At 35.4% G+C, this 21,089-nt stretch overlaps 1 protein-coding gene across 1 annotated transcript in view; it reads right to left on the minus strand.

The window, feature by feature from the left end:
* Window positions 1-21,089, minus strand: part of EML5 (EMAP like 5) — a 159,088-nt gene that overhangs the window by 54,894 nt on the left and 83,105 nt on the right. The window contains exons 14-21 of the mRNA XM_089906279.1: window positions 19,540-19,726; window positions 16,534-16,639; window positions 15,031-15,124; window positions 13,940-14,040; window positions 9,182-9,384; window positions 8,073-8,184; window positions 6,848-6,975; window positions 2,369-2,510 (exon numbers count right to left, since the gene is read on the minus strand). Coding sequence (XP_089762405.1) covers window positions 2,369-2,510; window positions 6,848-6,975; window positions 8,073-8,184; window positions 9,182-9,384; window positions 13,940-14,040; window positions 15,031-15,124; window positions 16,534-16,639; window positions 19,540-19,726 — 1,073 coding nt within the window. The remainder of the gene's footprint in view (window positions 1-2,368; window positions 2,511-6,847; window positions 6,976-8,072; window positions 8,185-9,181; window positions 9,385-13,939; window positions 14,041-15,030; window positions 15,125-16,533; window positions 16,640-19,539; window positions 19,727-21,089) is intronic.

Raw genomic sequence — 21,089 nt, forward strand, 5'->3', positions numbered from 1 at the left:
TACTGGTAGACATTTTTTCTGGTCTGATATAAGTCCAAAGATTCAGGAAACACAACAAATCCTAAATAGAATAAATAAATAATAAACCACATACATGCACAATGTTATTAAACCTCAGAACTGCAGAACGATGTAAAAGAGAACAATGGAAACCATAGGAATAATAATTCTGAATCAAGAACTCTAGAAGCAGTTAAATTAGCATTCAAGAATGAGAGTAAAAAATGAAAACATGTTCAGACTAGTAGTATACCAAGGGCAGGGCAGTGGAAACAGTTCCCCCTGAGGGGCAACATATTGCCAATCAAAAATTTTAAAACAATAAAACTGAATAAAAATTTTTTTGCTTTTAAAGAATTGCAATGTCAGTGATAAAATATTTCTCCTGCCAAAACAGACCACTCCCACTGTCCTAGTCTTATATGCCACTGGTTCATCCAGAGGAAGATGAGAGAATTTCCAACAAGTCCTTAATATGGATATTCTAAAACTGTATTTTAGAAGAAAATGACAAAAGAAAAAGTTTGAGATACAAGAAGAAAAGGTGAACAAAGAAATGCATAAGCATAGATAAATCTAAGTAAACACTGACTGCATGAAACAATAATAATGTCCAATTGAAGGGAGGTTAAAAAAAAAACAGACATCCTCAAAAAATTACACTCCTGGGTATTTATCCGAAGAAAACAAAAACACTAAGTCAAAAGGTATATCAACCCTCATGTTCACTGCAGCATTATTTACAATAGCCAAGACATGGAAACAACCCACGTGTCCACGAATGGATGAATGGATAAAGAAAATGTGGTATAGATATGTCTGTATGTATATACATATATATGCATACATACACACTGTAAGATTACTCAGCCATAAAAAAGAATAAACTCTTGCCATTTGCAACAACATGGATGGGCACTGAGGGCATTATGCTAAGTGAAATAAATTAAACAGAGAAAGACAAATACTATATCCACTTATATATGGAATCTAAAAAAAAAGCTCAAAGATACAGAGAACAGACTGGTGGTTGCCAGTGGGGGGTGGGCAAAATGGGTGAAGGGGGTCAAGAGGTACAAACTTCCAGCTATAAAGTAAAGAAGTCATAGACATGTAATGTACAGCATGGTGACTTCAGTTAGTAATACAGTATTGCATAGCTGGAAGCTGCTGAGAGAGTAGATCTTAAAAGTTCTTCTCGGGCTTCCCTGGTGGCGCAGTGGTTGAGGGTCTGCCTGCCGATGCAGGGGACATGGGTTCGTGCCCCGGTCCAGGAGGATCCCACATGCCGCAGAGCGGCTGGGCCCGTGAGCCACGGCCGCTGGGCCTGCGCATCTGGAGCCTGTGCTCCATAGCAGGAGAGGCCACGGCAGTGAGAGGCCTGCGTACTGCAAAAAAAAAAAAAAAAAAAAAAAAAAAAAGTTCTTCTCACAATAAAAAAATATTTGTAAGTATGTGTAGTCATGTTATTATGGTGATCATTTCACAGTATTTACAGATATTGGATCAATATGTTGTGCACCTGAAACTAATGTAAAGTTCTATGTCAATTATATTTCAATTTAAAAAAGGAAAGAAAATCTGATAGGTAATAAAAACAAGTGTGTTCCAAATCTGACTGGTCAGGGCTTCCAATGGACTTGGGAAGGAAAGAATCTTTTGACACAGTGGTTTTCAGCAAATATAAATCAACTGATTGAATTATAACATGTTACCTAACTTCAACTTGGTCTTTACATTGCTAGCAATTCTTACTTTCATCTGCTTAAGCTATCACATTTCTTTCAGTCACAATTCCCAACTTTTTCAGCCAGAGCTCCTCCTACAATATCCTCATGCTATAAAATAATATTCCCTACCACTTTACTAAGAAATTTGAAGCTACTGTATATCCTCATCTGGCCTAAGTTAATAGTAACAGTCTTCCTCCAACAATTGAAGCTCTTGTCGCTCCATATTGATAGGGTAGCCTCATTTACCTCCTACAAATGTGCTCAGTTCTGTTTCATCCTAAAATATCCTCCTCTCAACTCTGCTACCCCTTTTTAAGTTAAGGCCTTCCTGATTTCTGATTCTGAATTATATATAATCCATAGTCATAAAGGGTAGAAAACTTAGCTTCTGTTTTCATCCTATATTCTTTTTTCCAAAATGATATTAAAAACTGACTCAGGGTAGGCATGATCATAGTAGGTCCCATAAAGCAAAGACTGGGTATAATTAATTTTCTTCATATACGATCATGAGCAAGTAGACACAGAAAAAATATTTTAAGTCTTTTTTATATGTTTACTATTGCTTTCCTACATTTGTGAGGGTTAAATAATTGTGACAATTTGATCTATGCTCAAGTCTGAGAGGCACTTACCTTTTTTAAGTTTCCGGACAGCCAACATACAATGACTAGGAGAGAGATCCCATATTCTTAAGGTCTTATCATCACTTACAGTAGCACAGATGGGCAGATAAGGATGTGTAGCCAAACCCCACACCTCTCCTTCCATGTGTCCCTGTAAATAAAACATAGTTAAGATCAATTTAACCTAAAGATACTTGTATTTAGAAGAAAACTGAAGACAACATTCAATAATATATAATAATGATAGGATAATGAATAATAGATAAATCTAATAAAACTTTTCTCTTTATCTTTGGAATACACCTTAAAATAACTTCGTAACAGTTTTATCTCCACAGTTACAATATAATCAAGTTGCTGCTGAAAATTAGCTTCAAAATCCTACAACATTTAATGTGGAGAAAATAGGAATTGGCTGCCCTGGAATGCTAATAATTGTCATACAGGAGGAACTTCCTGCATGACAGAGCAAGGGAGTACTGCAGACCTGTGCACCAGTGAAACTGGTAGAAATTATTAAAAAAAAAATTAAGTCTCTGGAAATGGTTTCGAGGAAATAGAACAAATGAAGAAACATTTACTCAAGAAAATCTGCTAAAATTCAGTAAGAACAGTGAGTTTGCTGTATTTGAACCGAGACACCCCTTTTCTCCCTCTTCCCCACTCACTGACATGAAAACTCCATACCAGATTGATGTAACCAAGAACAAGGGCTGTCTCTCTCCCCAGCCACTAGGGGAGCTTTACTTCCCAGAAGGGGCAGGGATCAGCATTTCTCATCCTGCCCCCAGCTACCTGCTATTGAGGCTAAATTCTTGGTGACTGCTGCTGAGAGGTGGGAGCTCCCTCCTTCTATCCACCCCCTATTCTGAGATGGAGGCTCTATCTTAGGTGCAGTGGCCAGTAAGAATACTGGGGCCTCAATGTCAACTCAAGAAGACCTGAGGCTACTTGCTCCCTCCCCACCAACTGAGCACTGAGATCTAAAGCAAGGGACACTCAGAAGAAGGAAGCATTCCACTGTTTTCACCCTCAACTACAGAGCCCTGGATCAGAAATTTTTCTGGGAGAGAGAGAGAAGCAAACCATAAAACAGCTCCTAGCCTCTTCTCAAAGCAACTGACTTCATTTACTACAATGTGGAAAAGTTGAAGCCTAAAGGTGCTCTTGAAAACAATGGAGGTTGTGATGAAAGTTAATTGGGAGGCAACTGACAGACTCACTGGACATGGCTAAAATGAAGGCCAGCTAGTCTGTCTAGGAAAAACAGGAAAATCTCATAGACAACGGGAAGAGACTGCTTGACTTCAGAACAAATCTCAAACAGTGACCTAGGGAACTGTCCCTTTTAAGAAGCCTGAATTTGATTGGTTTAGCCTGTGAAGGAATTTATTCTCCGGGAAAATGCTGGAAACAATAGAGTAATCAGTGAGCAATTAATAGAGTTTAACAGCTGGATGTGGTTAGGGAAAGAGGCCATCAAAGAGGACAGAATACTTCCTAAATCATTTTATGGAGCCAATATTATCCTGATACCAAAACCAGACAGACATCACAAAAAACTACAGACCAATATCCCTTATAAACATGGATGCTAAAATCCTCAACAAAATACTAGCAAACTTATTCCAACAACATATAAAAAGAATTATATACCATGACCTAGCGGGATTAATCCCAGGAATGAAAGGTTGGTTTAAAATCCCAAAATCAATTAATGCAATATACTAATTGCTTTTGACAAATGACACAATCTTTTTTTTTTAACATCTTTACTGGAGTATAATTGCTTTACGTTGTTGTGTTAGTTGCTGCTGTATAACAAAGTGAATCAGCTATACATATACATATATCCCCATATCCCCTCCCTCTTGCGTCTCCCCTCCCACCCTCCTCATCCCAGCCCTCTAGGTGGACACAAAGCACCGAGCTGATCTCCCTGCGCTATGCGGCTGCTTCCCACTAGCTATCTATTTTATATTTGGTAATGTATACACGTCCATGCCACTCTCTCACTTCGTACCAGCTTACCCTTCCCCGTCCCTGTGTCCTCAAGTCCATTCTCTATGTCTGCCTCTTTATTCCTGTCCTGTCCCTAGGTTCTTCAGAAGCATTTTTTTTTTTAGATTCCATATATATGTGACACAATCTTTTATGATAAAAATAAGCAACAAACTAGGAATAAAAGAGTAATTCCTCAACCTGATAAAGGGCAAAGATGAAAAATCCACAGTTACCATTATACTTAATGGTAAAAGACTGGATGCTTCCTCCCTAAGATTAGAAACAAGACAAGGATCTTTACTCTCATTACTTCTGTTCAACATAGTACTGGCAGTTCCAGGCAGCATAATTAGGTAAGAAAAGGAAATAACAGGCATCCAGATTGGAAAGGGAGAAGTAAAACTATCTCTATTTGCAGATGACATAATCTCTTACAGTATACAGAAAACCCTAAAAAATTCACCAAAAAACTATTAGAAGTAATATATGAGGTAAGTTATTTTAACAAAATAACTACAAGACATGTACACTGAAAACTATAGAACATTGTTGAAAAAAGTTAAAGAAGATCTAAATAAATGGAGAGATCCACGTTCATGGATCAGGAGATTGAATATTGTTAAGAGGCGCTAGTCCCCAAACTGATCCACAGAATACTGCTGCTACAAACATTGTTGTACGTGGTTTTTTTTTTGGTATATACATGAATGCACTTCTACTGTGTACATACATTCCCACACTTTTAATTACTATAGTTTTATATTATCTTTATTTCTAGCACAGAGAGTTTCTCAAAAATTTCTCGACTATTTTTGAATAGTTTCTCTTCTAGATGATTAAACAAAATCTTTCCAGAATTTGTGAAAAATCTCATTAGGATATGGATTATGATCATACAGAATTTATTTACAGCTTTTATGCCTTTAGTACAATTTTATAGTTTTCTTAATACACGTCTTGCATATTTTTAGCCATCTTTATTTCTGGTTACTATATAGTTTTCTTTGTGAGTACCATTTTGTGTCATATGTGTTAGCTGATCATTGCTGATATGTAGAAATACTACTGACTTTCACATGTTGACTTTGCATATATGCAATCTGTAGGACTCCTTAATTAGTTCTAATAATTTTTCAGTTTATTCTCTTGAATATTCAAGGTATAGGGTTATAATATCCGCAAATACCGATATCCATCCAGCGTCATCCATTTGCTTCCAACATGTACACCTTTAATTGTTTTCTGTTTTGTTTTGTTTTACTGGACTGGCTAAGACCTCACATACAATGTTGGACAGTAATGGTGAGACCTGGTATCCTGTCTTGTTCCTGACATTTAGGAGACAGTACATATGTGAAATCTTAAACTTTATAATAAATATTAAAAAAATAATGTCATTTATGACTTCTAAAAATCTCTTCTTACAATTATGAAATTGTATTATCTATGGATTCATCTGTAAAAGTGTATTTGTGTTTATATTTTCCAAGAGACCATAAATACGTTAAACACCATGACTCTAACATCTTTTTACTTTAAAGGAACATCATGTGACTGAAATTAAAGAGTAAGACATGACAGTTTGACAGTTAATTTAATATAAAATGTTTTGTTATTTGCTTACAAATTCTCCTTGTTACATCAGGATATTATGTTAACCTTAAAGCATGTGCAATGTTCTCTTCTACATGTGCTCTTTGGTGTCTTAACAGGAGTGAAGTGGGGGGCTGGAGAAGAAATCAGTCTGTATTAAGAAAGAACATAATTCTTTTTCAGGGTAAAAGGCAAACCCAAAATGTGTTACTATACAGAGTTGCATGAGGACAATTTTTCATTAGAGTAAATACTACTTCACCTGCTGTGTTTTATAGTATCAAAAACCATAATATACATAGGAAATGTAAACCTGAAAAATTAATACAGCATTCCTGATGGAAATGTTAAGGATTAGCTAATCCTGCTGTTTTATGTTATATTTCTGCCACACAAAGTGTGTACTTCTGGATTTTCAAAATCACTAACATATTTTCATGGATAAATGTTTTCAGCAGTAAAATTTTAGCGTACATTCATTTTTTACTTTTCTAAGTTAGAAACTTGAGAAAGAATGAACTAAACTGAAGAGTTTCATAGAAAAACAACTGCCTTAGGGTCAACAAATGTACTTCAAAGAAATAAATTTAAATATGAAATAAATGGACTGGGTTAAATTAATTACAACTGGCTTTTCTTTCCATTGGTTTCTTGCTTTGCAATAAGAAATTACTGAAAATATTGGCAATTATTCTACATGATAATGTACATATTATTTACAGATACTACTCATTTAACTATGATTAAATTTATGTTTTATAAATATTAACATTAACAAATATTTCCCTAAATAATTTAACATTATTTTTCACCACTGCCAACTTCTGGCTCTTATGTATTGAATCAACTGTATACAAAGGGAAAAGAAAGCATATTAACATTTAAAATTACCTGGACCAGAAGTGTTATTGGGCCACTTTTATCCACTTCTAGTATTTCACCATTCTTTGTACCAACTAAAAGATGACCATGTCCTAATGATATGGCACGTATAGATGGGTTATCTTCCAAGAGAAGACCTAAAATGTTAAACGGAGATGTTCTTCTAGGTATGAAGTTTACTATAATACAAGGGTGTATATATTGCCAATGATGCTATTTTGACAATGCAAATCATGTTACACGGTTGCTTTCTCCTATATTTTAAGTATTCTAATAAATGTACCACATTTTCCCCAATCATTCAATTTACTAATCTCAAAAGCAAGTACCATTTATATGCTACAATTCCATGATTCTATATTATTCCAGATCCCCTACTACCAGTCTGACAGCTGTTTATTTTCCTTTTACATTTGCCCCTCATCCACCTCCTGAACCTCTTAGAGCATGTACAATATTCTGGTTAGTAATTTTAATTCAATTTGATTTAAGATTAATTCATTTATGTTTACTGTACCCTAGGCAGACTTCAGAGATATACTGGTAAACGTGATAGAGCCAAGCTTCTGCCCTCACAGAGCATACAAAGAGGAAAACAGACCTTGTGTGAGGAGCATATTGAAAATGGAACAAAAGGGAATTTAACCTTTTGTGAGGGGGAGAGGGGATGGGAGTGTAAGGAATCATTCTAGAAGAAACAGTGTTTGAGATCTGAAAAATGAGCATATGGTCAAGAAACTGGAGGAAGCAGGAGGGAGGAGAAAGGGAAAATTCTAGGCAAAAGTGGCAGCATACAGGAAGGCCTGGAGGCCAGAGACAGAGTGCTGTAGTGCCTTAGCGCACCATGAGAAAGGGTAAAGGAAGAAAGGCCTGCAAGGCTAGAGAGGGAGAGTCAACAAAACACTAAGATGAAACAAAAGGCCAAGTTTGAAAACAATACCCTGACTGGTGGAAAATGTGACACTCACATGGCGATTTTCTTTGAAAAATTAAAAATGTTAAAAATTAACATTGATAATCTTGTATTTGTTTATATATTACTATGTGTATCACTGAAAATAGATTTTGAAAGGACAGCAATGATTCTGGCATACAGTTAAGTGGCTTCTCTTATTGAACTCTGATGCCTGTCTAGTAAAGAAGGAAAAATATACCCTACGTGCTCCACCTCAGTGCCCACCACGTTAATAAGCAATTCATCTTTTTTCCTACAAATCTCAAAATCTCAAATCACCTTTAGATCCTGGGGCCAAAGCAGCTCTTTTTATAGCATAGGTCTTGAGACATCTTTCAAAGGAGTCATCCCAAAGAGCTACTACCCCATCTTTCCCTCCAGTTACGAATCCCTACAAAAGTAAAAGTTTTAAGTTAATGAAGATCTAAATATTTAAAAAATAATAACCTTCTTTTATACTGAAAAACTCTGGAGGAAAGAATATTTATAGCCAAAAGTTACAGCTTGTAAAAAACAGAAATTAGCATAGAATCCATTATGTTTTTTTAAACATCAACATGGAATTTGCAAAAATATTTACCATGACACAAAACATTATACTTTTAGAATAGGACTTTAAAAACACAGTTTGCAATCTGGATCCATAAAGTAGCTCTACCACTTTCAGCACCTTCTCCTGGAGGCTTCATAATCCCATCCTTTAAAAAGAGGGGATAATAATAATAGCTACGGGACTTCCCTGGTGGCTCAGTGGTTAAGAATCTGCCTGCCAATGCAGGTGACACGGGTTTGAGCCCTAGTCTGGGAAGATCCCACATGCTGCGGAGCAACTAAGCTCATGTGCCACAACTACTGAGCCTGTGCTCCAGAGCCCGTGAGCCACAACTACTGAGCCTGCGTGCTGCAACTACTGAAGCCCACGTGCCTAGAGCCTGTGCTCTGCGACAAGAGAAGCCACCGCAATAAGAAGCCTGCGCACTGCAACGAAGAGTAGCCCCCGCTCGCCACAACTAGAGAAAGCCCACACGCAGCAACGAAGACCCAACACAGCCAAAAATAAACAAATAAAACTAATAAATTTATTAAAAAATAATGATAGCTACCTCACAGGATATGGTGATAACATATAAAGTACCTAAACAATTTTTGACTCAGAGTAAAAGATTAATAAATACTAAGTTAAACTTTTTTTTAATAACAGCAGACCTATTTCACTCTGGGTTCAGGAGTTTGAAAAGAGGAATAAAATACAGTCAGGAAGACTCTAGCTCACATATTATTTTTGGGTAGCTCAGCTAAGTAGAAAGGTAGTGTCCCTGTACTTGTGAAAATGTTCTGCACTCCATGATCAAACTATGTTTAACTTAAAATTTATTTAGGTTACTTACTTTTTCCAATGCATGCATACTGAACACTGGTCCATCATGTGCTTTAACTGTCTTTACAAGAAAGATGTCTCTCCAGATACACACGTCTCCTGTGGATGTTCCAGAAAAAGCCATCTCTTCAGTCCATCCATATACTGCACACATCATTGTGTCATTTTTCCCTGGTGTGCCTACGTAGCCTTTTCTTCCAATCAATCCTCCCCCTGGTTCATAAAAAATATTATGAAAGTACCACTCTCAAAACGTATAAAATTCAAAGCAATAAAATTTCTTTTCTGCTGTTTTTCTTGTTTAAAGAGAAAGACACGTAACAGTAAGGAGAGTTAAAAAGAAAAATAAAGGTCTCTCAATCAGTGACTTGGGCAACACCTTGCTTGGCTGCGGCAGGCATAACCATGGCTGCTTTCAGGTCATAGCTTTTTGGATAAACAAAAATATGTATTAAGTCAGTTTAAATCAGTCTTTTGATTAATTTTTAAAAAATTATATTATGACATATTTAATACAAAAAGTAAAATACAATAAGCTCTTCTATATCCATTATCAATTTACATAAAATTACTAAACAATCAAAACGTATGCCAATCCCATCTCCCTTCTTCACCCGCTACTATTCTGAATGTGATCTTGATTATTCTCACACATTCCCTTATACATATTTTACTACTTATTTTTGAATTCTTAGGTAACATGTCATTATTTTTCATGTTTAAAATTGTCTATAAATACATATCCTGTATGTATTCTTTTGCAACCTGCTTTTTTCACCAACAATTTGTTGTGGAGTTTTATACATGTTGATTTGTACCCCTAGAAAACTCATTTTCCTGACTATATAGCATTCCGTTATATAAATACAACATTTTCCTATTAATGGGGACTTAATAAAATTGCTTCCAAGATTTTGCTATTGAAAACAATGCTGCTTTAAACACTGCTGCAAGGGCCTCTTCTATAAAAGTGCAAGAGATTCTCTAGGAATGCCTAGGAATGGTCATAGCGTATTTGCAAAAGGAACAGCATGTAGATGAGAGGTATCATCTCTATGACCAAATTGTCCTCCAAAGTCGATACACCAACATATACTCCCATTAATAGTGAAAGGAGTTCCTGTTGTTTCCTACCTTTCAGAACACTTGGTATTATCAGACTGGGGATGTGAAATATCAACTGAATTTTATTGTGGTTTTAATTTGCATTTCTCCAATTATTCATGAGCTTTATCATCTTTTCCTATTTTTATTGGTCATTCATTATCTATTGATATCTTTTGCCCATTTTTCCAAATGAACTCATTCATTTATTCAAGAAATATATATAGATACCAGACACTATTTAAGGCAATGGGGGCAGAGCTATGAACAAAACAGACAAGACAACAAAATTCCCTGCTTTCATGGAGCTTCCTGGTGAGAGACAGCCAATAAATATGACAAATAAGTAAAATGTGCGGGATGTTAGATGATGACGGGTGCTATGGAGAAAATGTAAGCATAAAAGGGAGATAAGAAATGAGAGGGGTCCATTTTAAGAAGGGTGGTCAAGAAAGGCCTCATTGAGAAGGTGGTATCTTCATGAAGACCTGAAGGAGGTAGCAAGAGCAATCCATGCAAAAAGAGCATTCAAGACAGAGGAATCAGCAAACGCAAAGGCCCCAAAGCAGGAACGTGACAAGAATCTTCAAGGAACAACTAGGGAGGCCAGTATGGAGTAGCAAAGAAAGTAAGGGAGGCAGTAACGGGAGATGGGGTCAGAGAGGTCAAAGGCAGCATTACAGACCATTGTAAGGATTTAACTTTTACTCTTTATGAGATGAAAAACATTTGGGTGGTGGAATGACAAGACTTGGCATATTATTTATTACCGGGTTCATTCTGATTTCTGGGTTGAGGGTAATTTGAATAGTGGCAAGGATGAAAAGAGTTAGAAGGCTATTTCAATCATCTGGGCAAATGCTAAGGGTGGCATGGGTCTGGTGATAACATAGAAGATGATGAAAAGTAGTCATATTCCAAATGTATTCAGAAGATTGTCTTTTCTTAACATAGCAGCCAGAGTTGTTAGTGCACTTGGAAGGGCAGTTAAATCAAGTGGTGAAGGGGAAAAAACAGGTTAGACGTCTCTCAAAAGAAGAAGATAACTCACAAATTTAAAGTGTAAACAACTGTGTGGATGTGTTTTAGTACATAGGTAAGAAGAGAAATTGATTAGCAAATGGAAGGAGAGCTCAAAGAGTAGTTTTGTTTGGTTTTACTTACTTAAGATGGAGAAATAACACCACATTTATATACTGAAAAGAAAGAGCTGGTAGAGAGGGAAAACTGATAATGCAAGAGAGAAAGGGAAGAAGAGTTGGAATGATGCCCTTGAATAGCTGAGAGATGGGATCTAGTGCACAAGTAGAGGGGACTGGTTTTCACTAGAGCACAGATTATCCATCCAGAGCAGGGTCAGCAAACTATGGGCTGTAGGCCAAATCCTGCCATCACCTGTTTTTGTTCAGTGCCCACTGGAGCACAGCTGCAGTGGCTACGTCGGTTTTCTTCTCTGCTCCCAGAGCCTGCCTCCCTGACTTCTGGCTGCCAACTAGCAGCTGCCTAGGGCCCGAGCTGGTCACCGTCCACAAGTTGAGGACTTTGCTATGGAAACTTCTGGGCACCCAGCAGTGAAATCACAGTCCAGGAGTTGCCTTGCCTCTGGCCATCTGCCGAAGTTGAGAAGGTAGGGCTCTCCAGGAGGAGAAGACACACTAGAATCAGTGTGTCGCTAGGGCAGAGTGAGGCTGACTATGGTCTCCCCCGAGTCCAACCTGCAAGTCCTGTTCACTGCAGCAGGCTGATCTTGGAGGGAATGTCTCCAGTTAACGGCAACTGGGTGCAAACTGGGTACGGCAAGGCAGGAGTTCTCTCTCTTGTTCTCTAAGTACCTATATAATATTCTTGATTTTGTCTCTGTCTCTGGAAAGTCTAAAATATTTACTATTTGGCCATTTACAGAGTTTTTCACCTCTGGTTTAGATAATCATTATTGAGTTTTCTGATACACATAGCATAACATGTTCGTATTGTACAAGGTCATACCAGCCTTGGAATAGAGTTCAAATTCCTTAGAGATTAATAATTCATAACTTGCAATTCTCAAAGCCTATATCTGGGATAGGAGGTAAGAAGCTCCCTTTTAGCCTTAGTCCTAAGTCATCTTTAACTTAGTTTACATAAAGCTATGCATTTAGAGGGTAGACAGATGGCATTTATTCAGATTAATAAAGTGGTTACTTATTTCCCAGTTGACTACTGAACTCTGGATCAGAACCTCAAAGTGAGGAATGCTGAGATGCACTAAAGTCTTAACATTTATCCTTTTATGGTTCAGTTTCAGGTCTACTTTATGTCAAATCAAAGTTAAAGAAAAAAGTTATTCAATTGCAAATCTTTTCACTTTAAGGCTATTTACTTTCTTTAAGTCTCTTATTTCAGACAAACTTATAGTTGTTTTTTTTTTCAAAACCGCAATAATAGCATTACTTGCTGGGTATTTGCAAGTCCAAGTGACTAAGATACCCAAAAGTTTCGTTTAAATGAATGGGAATGAAAATTACAAATGTGAAGATACTTCTTTTTACTTTGTAAATGTATATACACTATGATCTGATGAGTCTGTGATAAAGTATTAAAACAAGTCTGAAAATTGACTCATGTCCTATGTAGTTTACAATTTGAAAGTTAATTCAACTTGGGAAATATCTTCACTAAGCCCATTCTTTTCTAACCTATGTCTCACTTCTCTCTATAGCTATGTATTTTATCTGAAAGGTTTAAGTGTACTAAGACTTTGTCAAATTGCTGGAATTTATAAGTATGCTCTTCGATTTGGAAAAGAGACTTTTTAATTTTAAAATATGAACTTCTACAGTCACTAATTTACTAAATGACTAAAGTAATATAACATTCCATTTCTATATCATTTTATAGCACATAAAGAATTTTGACACAATTTCTCATTTTTAGTTTAGACTAAAAAACATGTCTTCAACAGAAGAACGAAGTCTGGACATCACTTGATTAATCTCATAAGTTAAATTCTTTTGCAAATATGAATGCTATATCAATGCAGCCAATAATGATAAAATAAATCTTAACTTTGTTTAAAATGTATCAAGACAACTGTGAATCATTCTTTTAAAAAAATAAACTTTTCACTTTTGAGAATTTTAGATTTTCATAAAAGATGCAAAGATAACACAGAGTGTTCTCATATACTGCTCACCCACCCAGTTTCCCATAACATTAACATCCTACAATACTACAGACTACTTGTCAAAACTAAAAAATAGACATATTTGATATATTACTATTAACTGAACTCCAAACTTCATTCAGATTTCATCTATTTTTCAACTAATGAAACTTCTGTTCCAGGATCCAATTTAGGATACCACATTGTACTTAACACCAAATCGCTTTTAAAAGTAATAGTTTCTACCAAATGTAAAATAGATAGCTAGTGGGAAGCAGCCGCATAGCACAGGGAGATCAGCTTGGTGCTTTGTGACCACCTAGAGGGGTGGGATAGGGAGGGTGGGAGGAAGATGCAAGAGGGAGGAGATATGGGGATATATGTATATGTATAGCTGATTCACTTTGTTATATAGCAGAAATTAACACACCACTGTAAAGCAATTATACTTCAATAAAGATGTCAAAAAAAAAAGTAATAGTTTCTTAAATTTCAAAGGAGCAAAAAGAAGCACTTCCTTACCTGCTCTACGCCAAAATTTCATGTGTTTAATTCCAGCTGTAATTAATTTATCAGGCACGTACGGGTTCATCTTTACAACAAAAATCTTATCTTTACTTCCTCTGAAATAAATACCAAAATGTTTTAACTCTGAAGATAAATCTCTCCTGTAATAACCTTTTGCCTAATCCAAACCCTATCTTGATTACTCCATTACTAAATGCTTGGCCCACTTGTCTCTTAGGTTTAGGCTACGTAATCATGCATTTGTACATTTGTTATTTTGTTATTATTTTAATTTATTAACTCCTCTCAACAGAATCTTAAAAGATAGGAACCGTGAGAACTGAACTTCTTTTGGATAGCACCTACTATAGTACTGTACATAGAGAATGCCATTTGTGGCATGAATGAGTTAAAGAAAAAAAATTTTTTATAGTACTCTGTCACAGCTTAATATAGTCTTTCCAAATACAAAATCCTCTTAAACTATCTTTTATTTGGGTCCTGTCTATATACTCTGAAGAAACCATTTATCTATATTTTAAAGTGCTTTTATGTATCACTTTAGGGAATAGGAAGTTAAAAAAATAGTCTCTGAAACTGTTGACTATTTCCTCCTTTAAAGCAATTGCTAATATTTTTTATTATTATAGAAATAATAATGCTCACTGTAGAAAATTTAGAAAATGAAAACTATAACAGAGAAAATAAAAATAATCTATAATTTCTTTGTGATACATGTGTGTATGTATCTCCTTTCACTCAAATATATAAAATGAGTATTTTATCATGTTTTCAATGACTACAGAATAGCTTATCTTACAGTGGAATTCACTCTACCTATAAATGGAGATTTTTGATAATCACTACTTCGAATATCATATTACAGTTACATTAAAAAGTGTGTGCACAAGGGATAAACCTACAAATGAATCATGAAGTCATTTGTCTTTTTACCACGATTATACTATTTATTCAATGGTAATAAAGACGGCAACAATTTAAAAAGTTACGTTTGCTTGATTTCAAAACCGTTATAAGTAAAAAAAAATTTTAAGTCCAAGGTAATTTCAGTATTTTGCCAATGTGATATCAAGTTTTTTCCCTACCTTGCTATCGAAAGTTTCTCTCCTTTTTTCCAGTCCCACAGCACAATAGTGTGGCTATCATCTATTCCAACTGAAGCCAAACGCTTCCCATCCGCTATGAAAATTAATCACAGAGATAGACTGATCATTAACATTCAGAAGATAAAAAACACTCAGTACATATTCTGATACCACAGCACTATTATTTAAATTTTTATAAAATAAAATATTGTTAAATGTTAGGCACGCATACAGCTATGAAACAAAAAGCAGAATTTATAAGGAGGGGGAAGAATAGTTTCTCAATGCATCTAAACCTATCTGCTGACTTCTTCCTCTGACTTCACTTACCTCATCTTCTACCAGCATAAGACAGGGGAAAGGAGGAAGATAAGAAAAGTAGAAAAAAGATATTTAAAAGATGAGAAGGAAAGGGAAAACTAAGAAAGAAGGAAGGAAGAAGTGATATACGCCAATGAATTTCACCATAGGAACTCTACTGTGATATGAGAAGTCATAGGGATTACAAAAAGCGAATCAAATGCAAAAGACACAGGTTACAAATACATATTGCTGTTTAATATGACTGTTTGTAGTGAAGGTCAATTATTTTAGTTGTTACTACCATCAAGCAACAAGTAATGACTATTAGACAAGAGATTGCGCTAAGTCAGTCATGCTGGCAGGTGTGCATATGTTTATAGGTTGTAAAGGCAATCTATAATAAAACATTTGCCACTCTGCCACGCTTTTTGCAAACCTCAACTAGTATGTTATCGCTACCAGTGGTATTTTTCTTGTTGACTCCTTTACCATTCAGTTTCTTCACCTTTGGCAGATATTAATATGTGTATATACAATTCCCCCCACAAACTATAGCAATTCACTATCACTTCAGTCAGAGCAGCAGAAAGCACAAATTTACTGTTTCTTAATATAAAATTCTCTATTAATGGTATTTCCCCACTCTTCCCAATCAATACCCCAGCTTTCACTGTAGATCTATCTGTAGTTGTTAAACTTTTATATATGTAGCAAAGAGTTAACATGATCTGAAATTATTTTGATAAGACATATTGGAATTGTCACTTCATAGAAATGTTATACAACAAATATTTCAGTTCTCACCTCTTTCTTAGCTTTCACCCTAAACATTTTCAAAGTTTACTCTGTGGCTGCAAAACATTAAATGAGATCAGGGTTTGCCCAAGGTTGGAAATACATACCACTAGTGGTAACTGAGACGGTTTCAGAGGTTATGTAGACAAACATTTTTTATTTTAATAGAAACATCTTTATAACAATGGGTATTAAAATTACATTTCATTAAATTATTATTATAAAACAGCTAGCAAACCCACACTTTCAGAGCCTTGATTGGTTAGGACAACAGTATGCACATTTGATAAAAAATTGTGAAGGTCACTATTAAATGACAAGTTTAGGCAACACTAATTTAGACTAAAATGCCATGTATTGCCTCTGCATTTTGATCATTCTTACTGAGACAGAAAACTGCCTTACCTGAGAAATCAACAGCACAGACACCATATTGGTGGTAGCCCTTTAATATCGACAATGGTTTAATGGTCTCTGTGTCCCATATGTGAACTGAGGGATCCCTACCTACCTAAAATAGAAAGAATTATAAAAGTCATTTTATGCAATTAAATTGTTTATTTTCATATCTATAAAAGGAAAACAGGAGATTTAACAACCTTTGTCATATTTGCTATAAATATTTATCAAATAAAAAGTATAAAGCAGACTGTATATGTGATCAACATTTTTCCCTTACATTTGTTGAAAAGCTAATGAGACTAGGCTCACTGTTTCTAGGAATGTTCTACAACTACGTAGCTCCTAAACCTTATCCTATACTTCATCAATAAAGATAATGCTTACCAAGCATCTATTATTGGCAGCATTACTATGCTAGGTACAATGAGCACTAAGACAATTAGACAAATTTTGCAAACTCATTGGAAAAACGAGATATTTTCCGTTAAAATAAGAACATCTGGTAATACATGCTTAATGGGGATGAAAAAGTTGTAGAGAAAATCTTCATGGAAGAGATGCTACTTGACGTGGGCCTTCAAAGAGTGTAGGTCTTAGATAAAAAGAGAAGTAAGCAAGTATATTCTAGGCTAGGATAATAGTGTAAACAAGATACAGAGGGGTTAAAGCGCCAAGCAGGTTAACACAACTTAATTCTTTATTCCTTTAGACCCAAGTAATCATTTTCTTTATACAGATTAAGAGATATAATAACTTTGCTTATGAAGGCAACTCCTGAAATAACTAATATAGCTGCCAATTACTGTTAATTTTGAGACTGGTTTTATATAAAGACATAACAAAAAAACAATACTGCAATCGGTCAATATTTCACTAAGTTATTAACTGCTTTCCTCTGTCCTGTCATTTGTCTACAGATCTACTGTTTTCTATATAAGCTGGAGTTCTAAACCATTTTGAGTAACTTTTGGTTTAGGTTTCTCCCAGGTGATATGAATTGCACCTGTTAATAAACTTTTTGTTTTTCTCTTGTTAATCTGTTTTTTTTCTTTGGCTGTGCCTCATGGGTTGTGGGATCTTAGTTCCCCGACCAGGGATCGAACTGCAGTGGAAGCGCAGTGTCCCAACCACTGGACCACCAGTGAATTCCCCTAATCTGTCTTTCTGTTAGAGTTCTGGCCAAAAGCCTAGCAGAGGAAGAGGTCATTGGGTATCCAGGGATGTCCTGTGGGCATACTGACTTATAGTTTAATTTGCCCCAAACTCCCTAAAATTCCAGAATTATGGTAGTAAATGACCAGTTTTTACAGTCTTTATTCCAGTAGTAGCAGAATAATGTCCAAACTCCTTGCCACAGCAAAATGGGTACATAATCGTGTTTTAAGAGGAACCATTTATATAAACTAAAGGTGAAAGTAAATGGTGCCCCTGAGGCCTCTGCCAGCCCATTTAATTAGTTCTTCCGCTAATGTCCATCATGCACTCTAAGATTTGAATACTTTGCGCTGCTCACAGTTATTTAAAGAAGTTGTATTTTTATTTTTTTATTTTTCCCCCCATTGTTACACGTGATATGACACACTTAAAATACATTCCCCAACCTCCCCTCTATCAGGTAAACTACTCAGCTCAAATGTCATCTTCTCTATGAGGGTTTCCCTGATTCCATCAGGCACAATATATCAGTCCTTTATAATATTTCAAGAGAGCTTTATACATATCTCTAGCCTAGTGGTTCTCAGCAGGGGGTGACTTGCCTCCCAAACGCTGTCTGGAGACATTTTTGGTTGTCACAGCTGGGGTGGGTGGTGTTAACTGGCCTCTAGTCCGTAGAGGCCAGAGATGCTGCTAAACATCCTACAATGCACAGGATGGCATTATACACAAAAATGCAATTATCTTTACAATAAAGAATTATCTGGCCCAAAATGTCAGCAGTTCCAAGGTAAGAAGCCCTGATCTATACTTATGACACTGTATCACAATTTTCTTGCGTGTTTGTCTTCCCCCACAGAGTATGAATGTTTTACCATGGCAAGGTGTTTTATTTATATTCCCACAGTCTTTCCTGGTACACAGCACATGCTCTATGAATGTTTCTGAATGAATAGAAGAAAGGAAGGAGAAAAGGAGGGAAGGAAAGGAAGGAGAAAAGGAAAGAGGGGAGGTACAAACAGAGGGAGGGAAGATGGGAGAAAGAAAAAGGGAAGAGCTTTCTCTCCTTTCAGGGAAGCTACACAGGATGATGCAAGTTTCCTACCCCCACCCTCAATATATCCCAGAAGGTATACTTACACAGTATTTAAAGCCAAACAGACTAAGGGCTTTAGGCTTTACCACTTATTAGCTGACAGATCTTTGAGAAAATTATCTAATTTCTTTAAACCTAAACTTCTTCATTTATAAACTGGGGGAAATGGTTTTACTCTCATAGAGATGAGGTGAGAATAAAATAAATATACATTAAGAAACCAGTAAAGTGCTTACACACAGTGAGAATTTATAAATATCACCCTTTCCCTTCCTTCTCTAAGAATATCCATATAGAGAGGTATCAGTTATGACTTTTCTCTGTGTTTTCTACTTTGGTAAACCCGAATATGTTACTATCATGATTGTAAAATAAAAACATAGTCATCCTGTTTGTCACAGAACACTTCTTAGATAACTTATATTATTTAAAATAATTAGAAAACCAGATTTCTAGTCTTTACGGTTTTTGTAATTTTTACTCATAAATTTAAAAAATTAATATTATCCTGACAGAAAGGTGTCAAGCCAGAGCTCATAGTTCCAAATTCAAATTACAATAAGTAAAACAATAAAACTCTAAGGAAAACTATAAGAAAAAAGTTTTATTTGTAATATGAAAATAAAATCCCATTCTAAAGAATTCTTCATTTCCTAGAATACAAAAGATAAGGAAAAAAATGGACTAACTTAACTTTAAACCCAAACGAAGGTCTAATCTAACCGGGCTGTTGTCGCATAGTCTTTCAAAGGACCTACCTGGCCTGTTGCCACATAGTCTTTCACAGGATGAATAGCCAGGCAGAGAATATCATCATCGTGACCCAGGTAAAAGCGCTGTGTGTTCTGTTGTCGATTATAAATGACACCCACTGCTGCCACATGGTACACAATTTCACCAATTTGAGTATAGAACAGATTACTTCGACAGTCATACCCTCTGTAACTAAATATAGAAAAATCATATAACATTAACTTTGGCCTTTTACTGATAAATATGGACTATACAGAGGACATTCAATTTCCAGCTTTACAAGATACTGAACAATTTTAAAAAATACAAATATCTCAGATCCCATAAACTTTTGTGAACTGCTCTGATTACAAATAGCTAAATCCAAGCTACAACACTCAATGAAAAAAGGTGCAGAAAAGTGTATATTGTACACTACTATTTGCATAATACTAAATTTGTATACTATAAAGCAAAAAGTTGCTTTTTTACAAGTGAAAGGGTATAGAAAAGAATATATATTTGTATTTGTTTGTACTATATTATACATAAATATTTCTGAAACTAGGTAACAGTGATTCCCTTTGGGTGGGGGGGAAATGCTGGCTGGGAGGGCAGAGGTAGGAAGATGATTTTCAGAGTGTATCCTTTTATACACACTGTTCAACCATGAGAATAAAATATATCAATATATATTACAAAAATAAGTTTTAACAACAATTTAAAAATATTATACACATCCAGAAAACAAGTAGTCAAATCCTCTCAAAAATGATCAATATAGATAAAATAGATAACTAATAAGGACCTACTGAATAGCAGCACAGGGAACACTACTTAATACTCTGTAATGGCCTATATGGGAAAAGAATCTAAAAAAGAGTGGATATATGTATATGTACAACTGATTCACTCTGCTATACACCTGAAACTAAAACAACAGTGTAAATCAACTATACTCCAATTAAAAAGCACACACACACACACACACACACACAAAATGCTTCCAAACAAACAAACAAAAAGGAATACTGCCTATTTTACCACTGGAGGAAAAATATTTTTACTAAATCTGTTTTTTTTCAAATTCTTGAAAACATTATAAGCCAGGTAAGGCAATGATTACTAGGTGAGGGGAAGGAAAGAGTTGGACTGGAGACTCTGTTGTCCTGGGATAAAATGTGAGACCTGTATTGCCAGATATTCTAAGAGAATCCAGAAACTGTATTTTATTGAAATTATAATATATAGGCCAAAATGCTTAGGCCAAAACAAGCCACAATATCATTACAAATTAGACATATTTAGGGGAGATGATAATCTCTCACATTTCACTTATTTTGTTTAAAGAGATCCATTTCTATAAATATAACAGTAAATTTTCATAAGACAAATTAATTTTTTATTTAATAAATACTTATATAGTGCCATAAAACATTCTAAGTCACCACAAGTATTGACTTATTTACTCCTCACCAGAACCCTATCAAGAAAAATACTGTTATCTCCATTTTACAGATGGTAAAACAGAAACACAGAGAGGTTAAGTGTCTTGCTCAAAGTCACATAGCTAGTA

The sequence above is a fragment of the Delphinapterus leucas genome, chromosome 2, assembly GCF_059928025.1.
Source record: "Delphinapterus leucas isolate spDelLeu-1000000601 "Yukka" chromosome 2, BTC_Dleu_Yukka2, whole genome shotgun sequence".
NCBI classification, from domain to species: domain Eukaryota; kingdom Metazoa; phylum Chordata; class Mammalia; order Artiodactyla; family Monodontidae; genus Delphinapterus; species Delphinapterus leucas.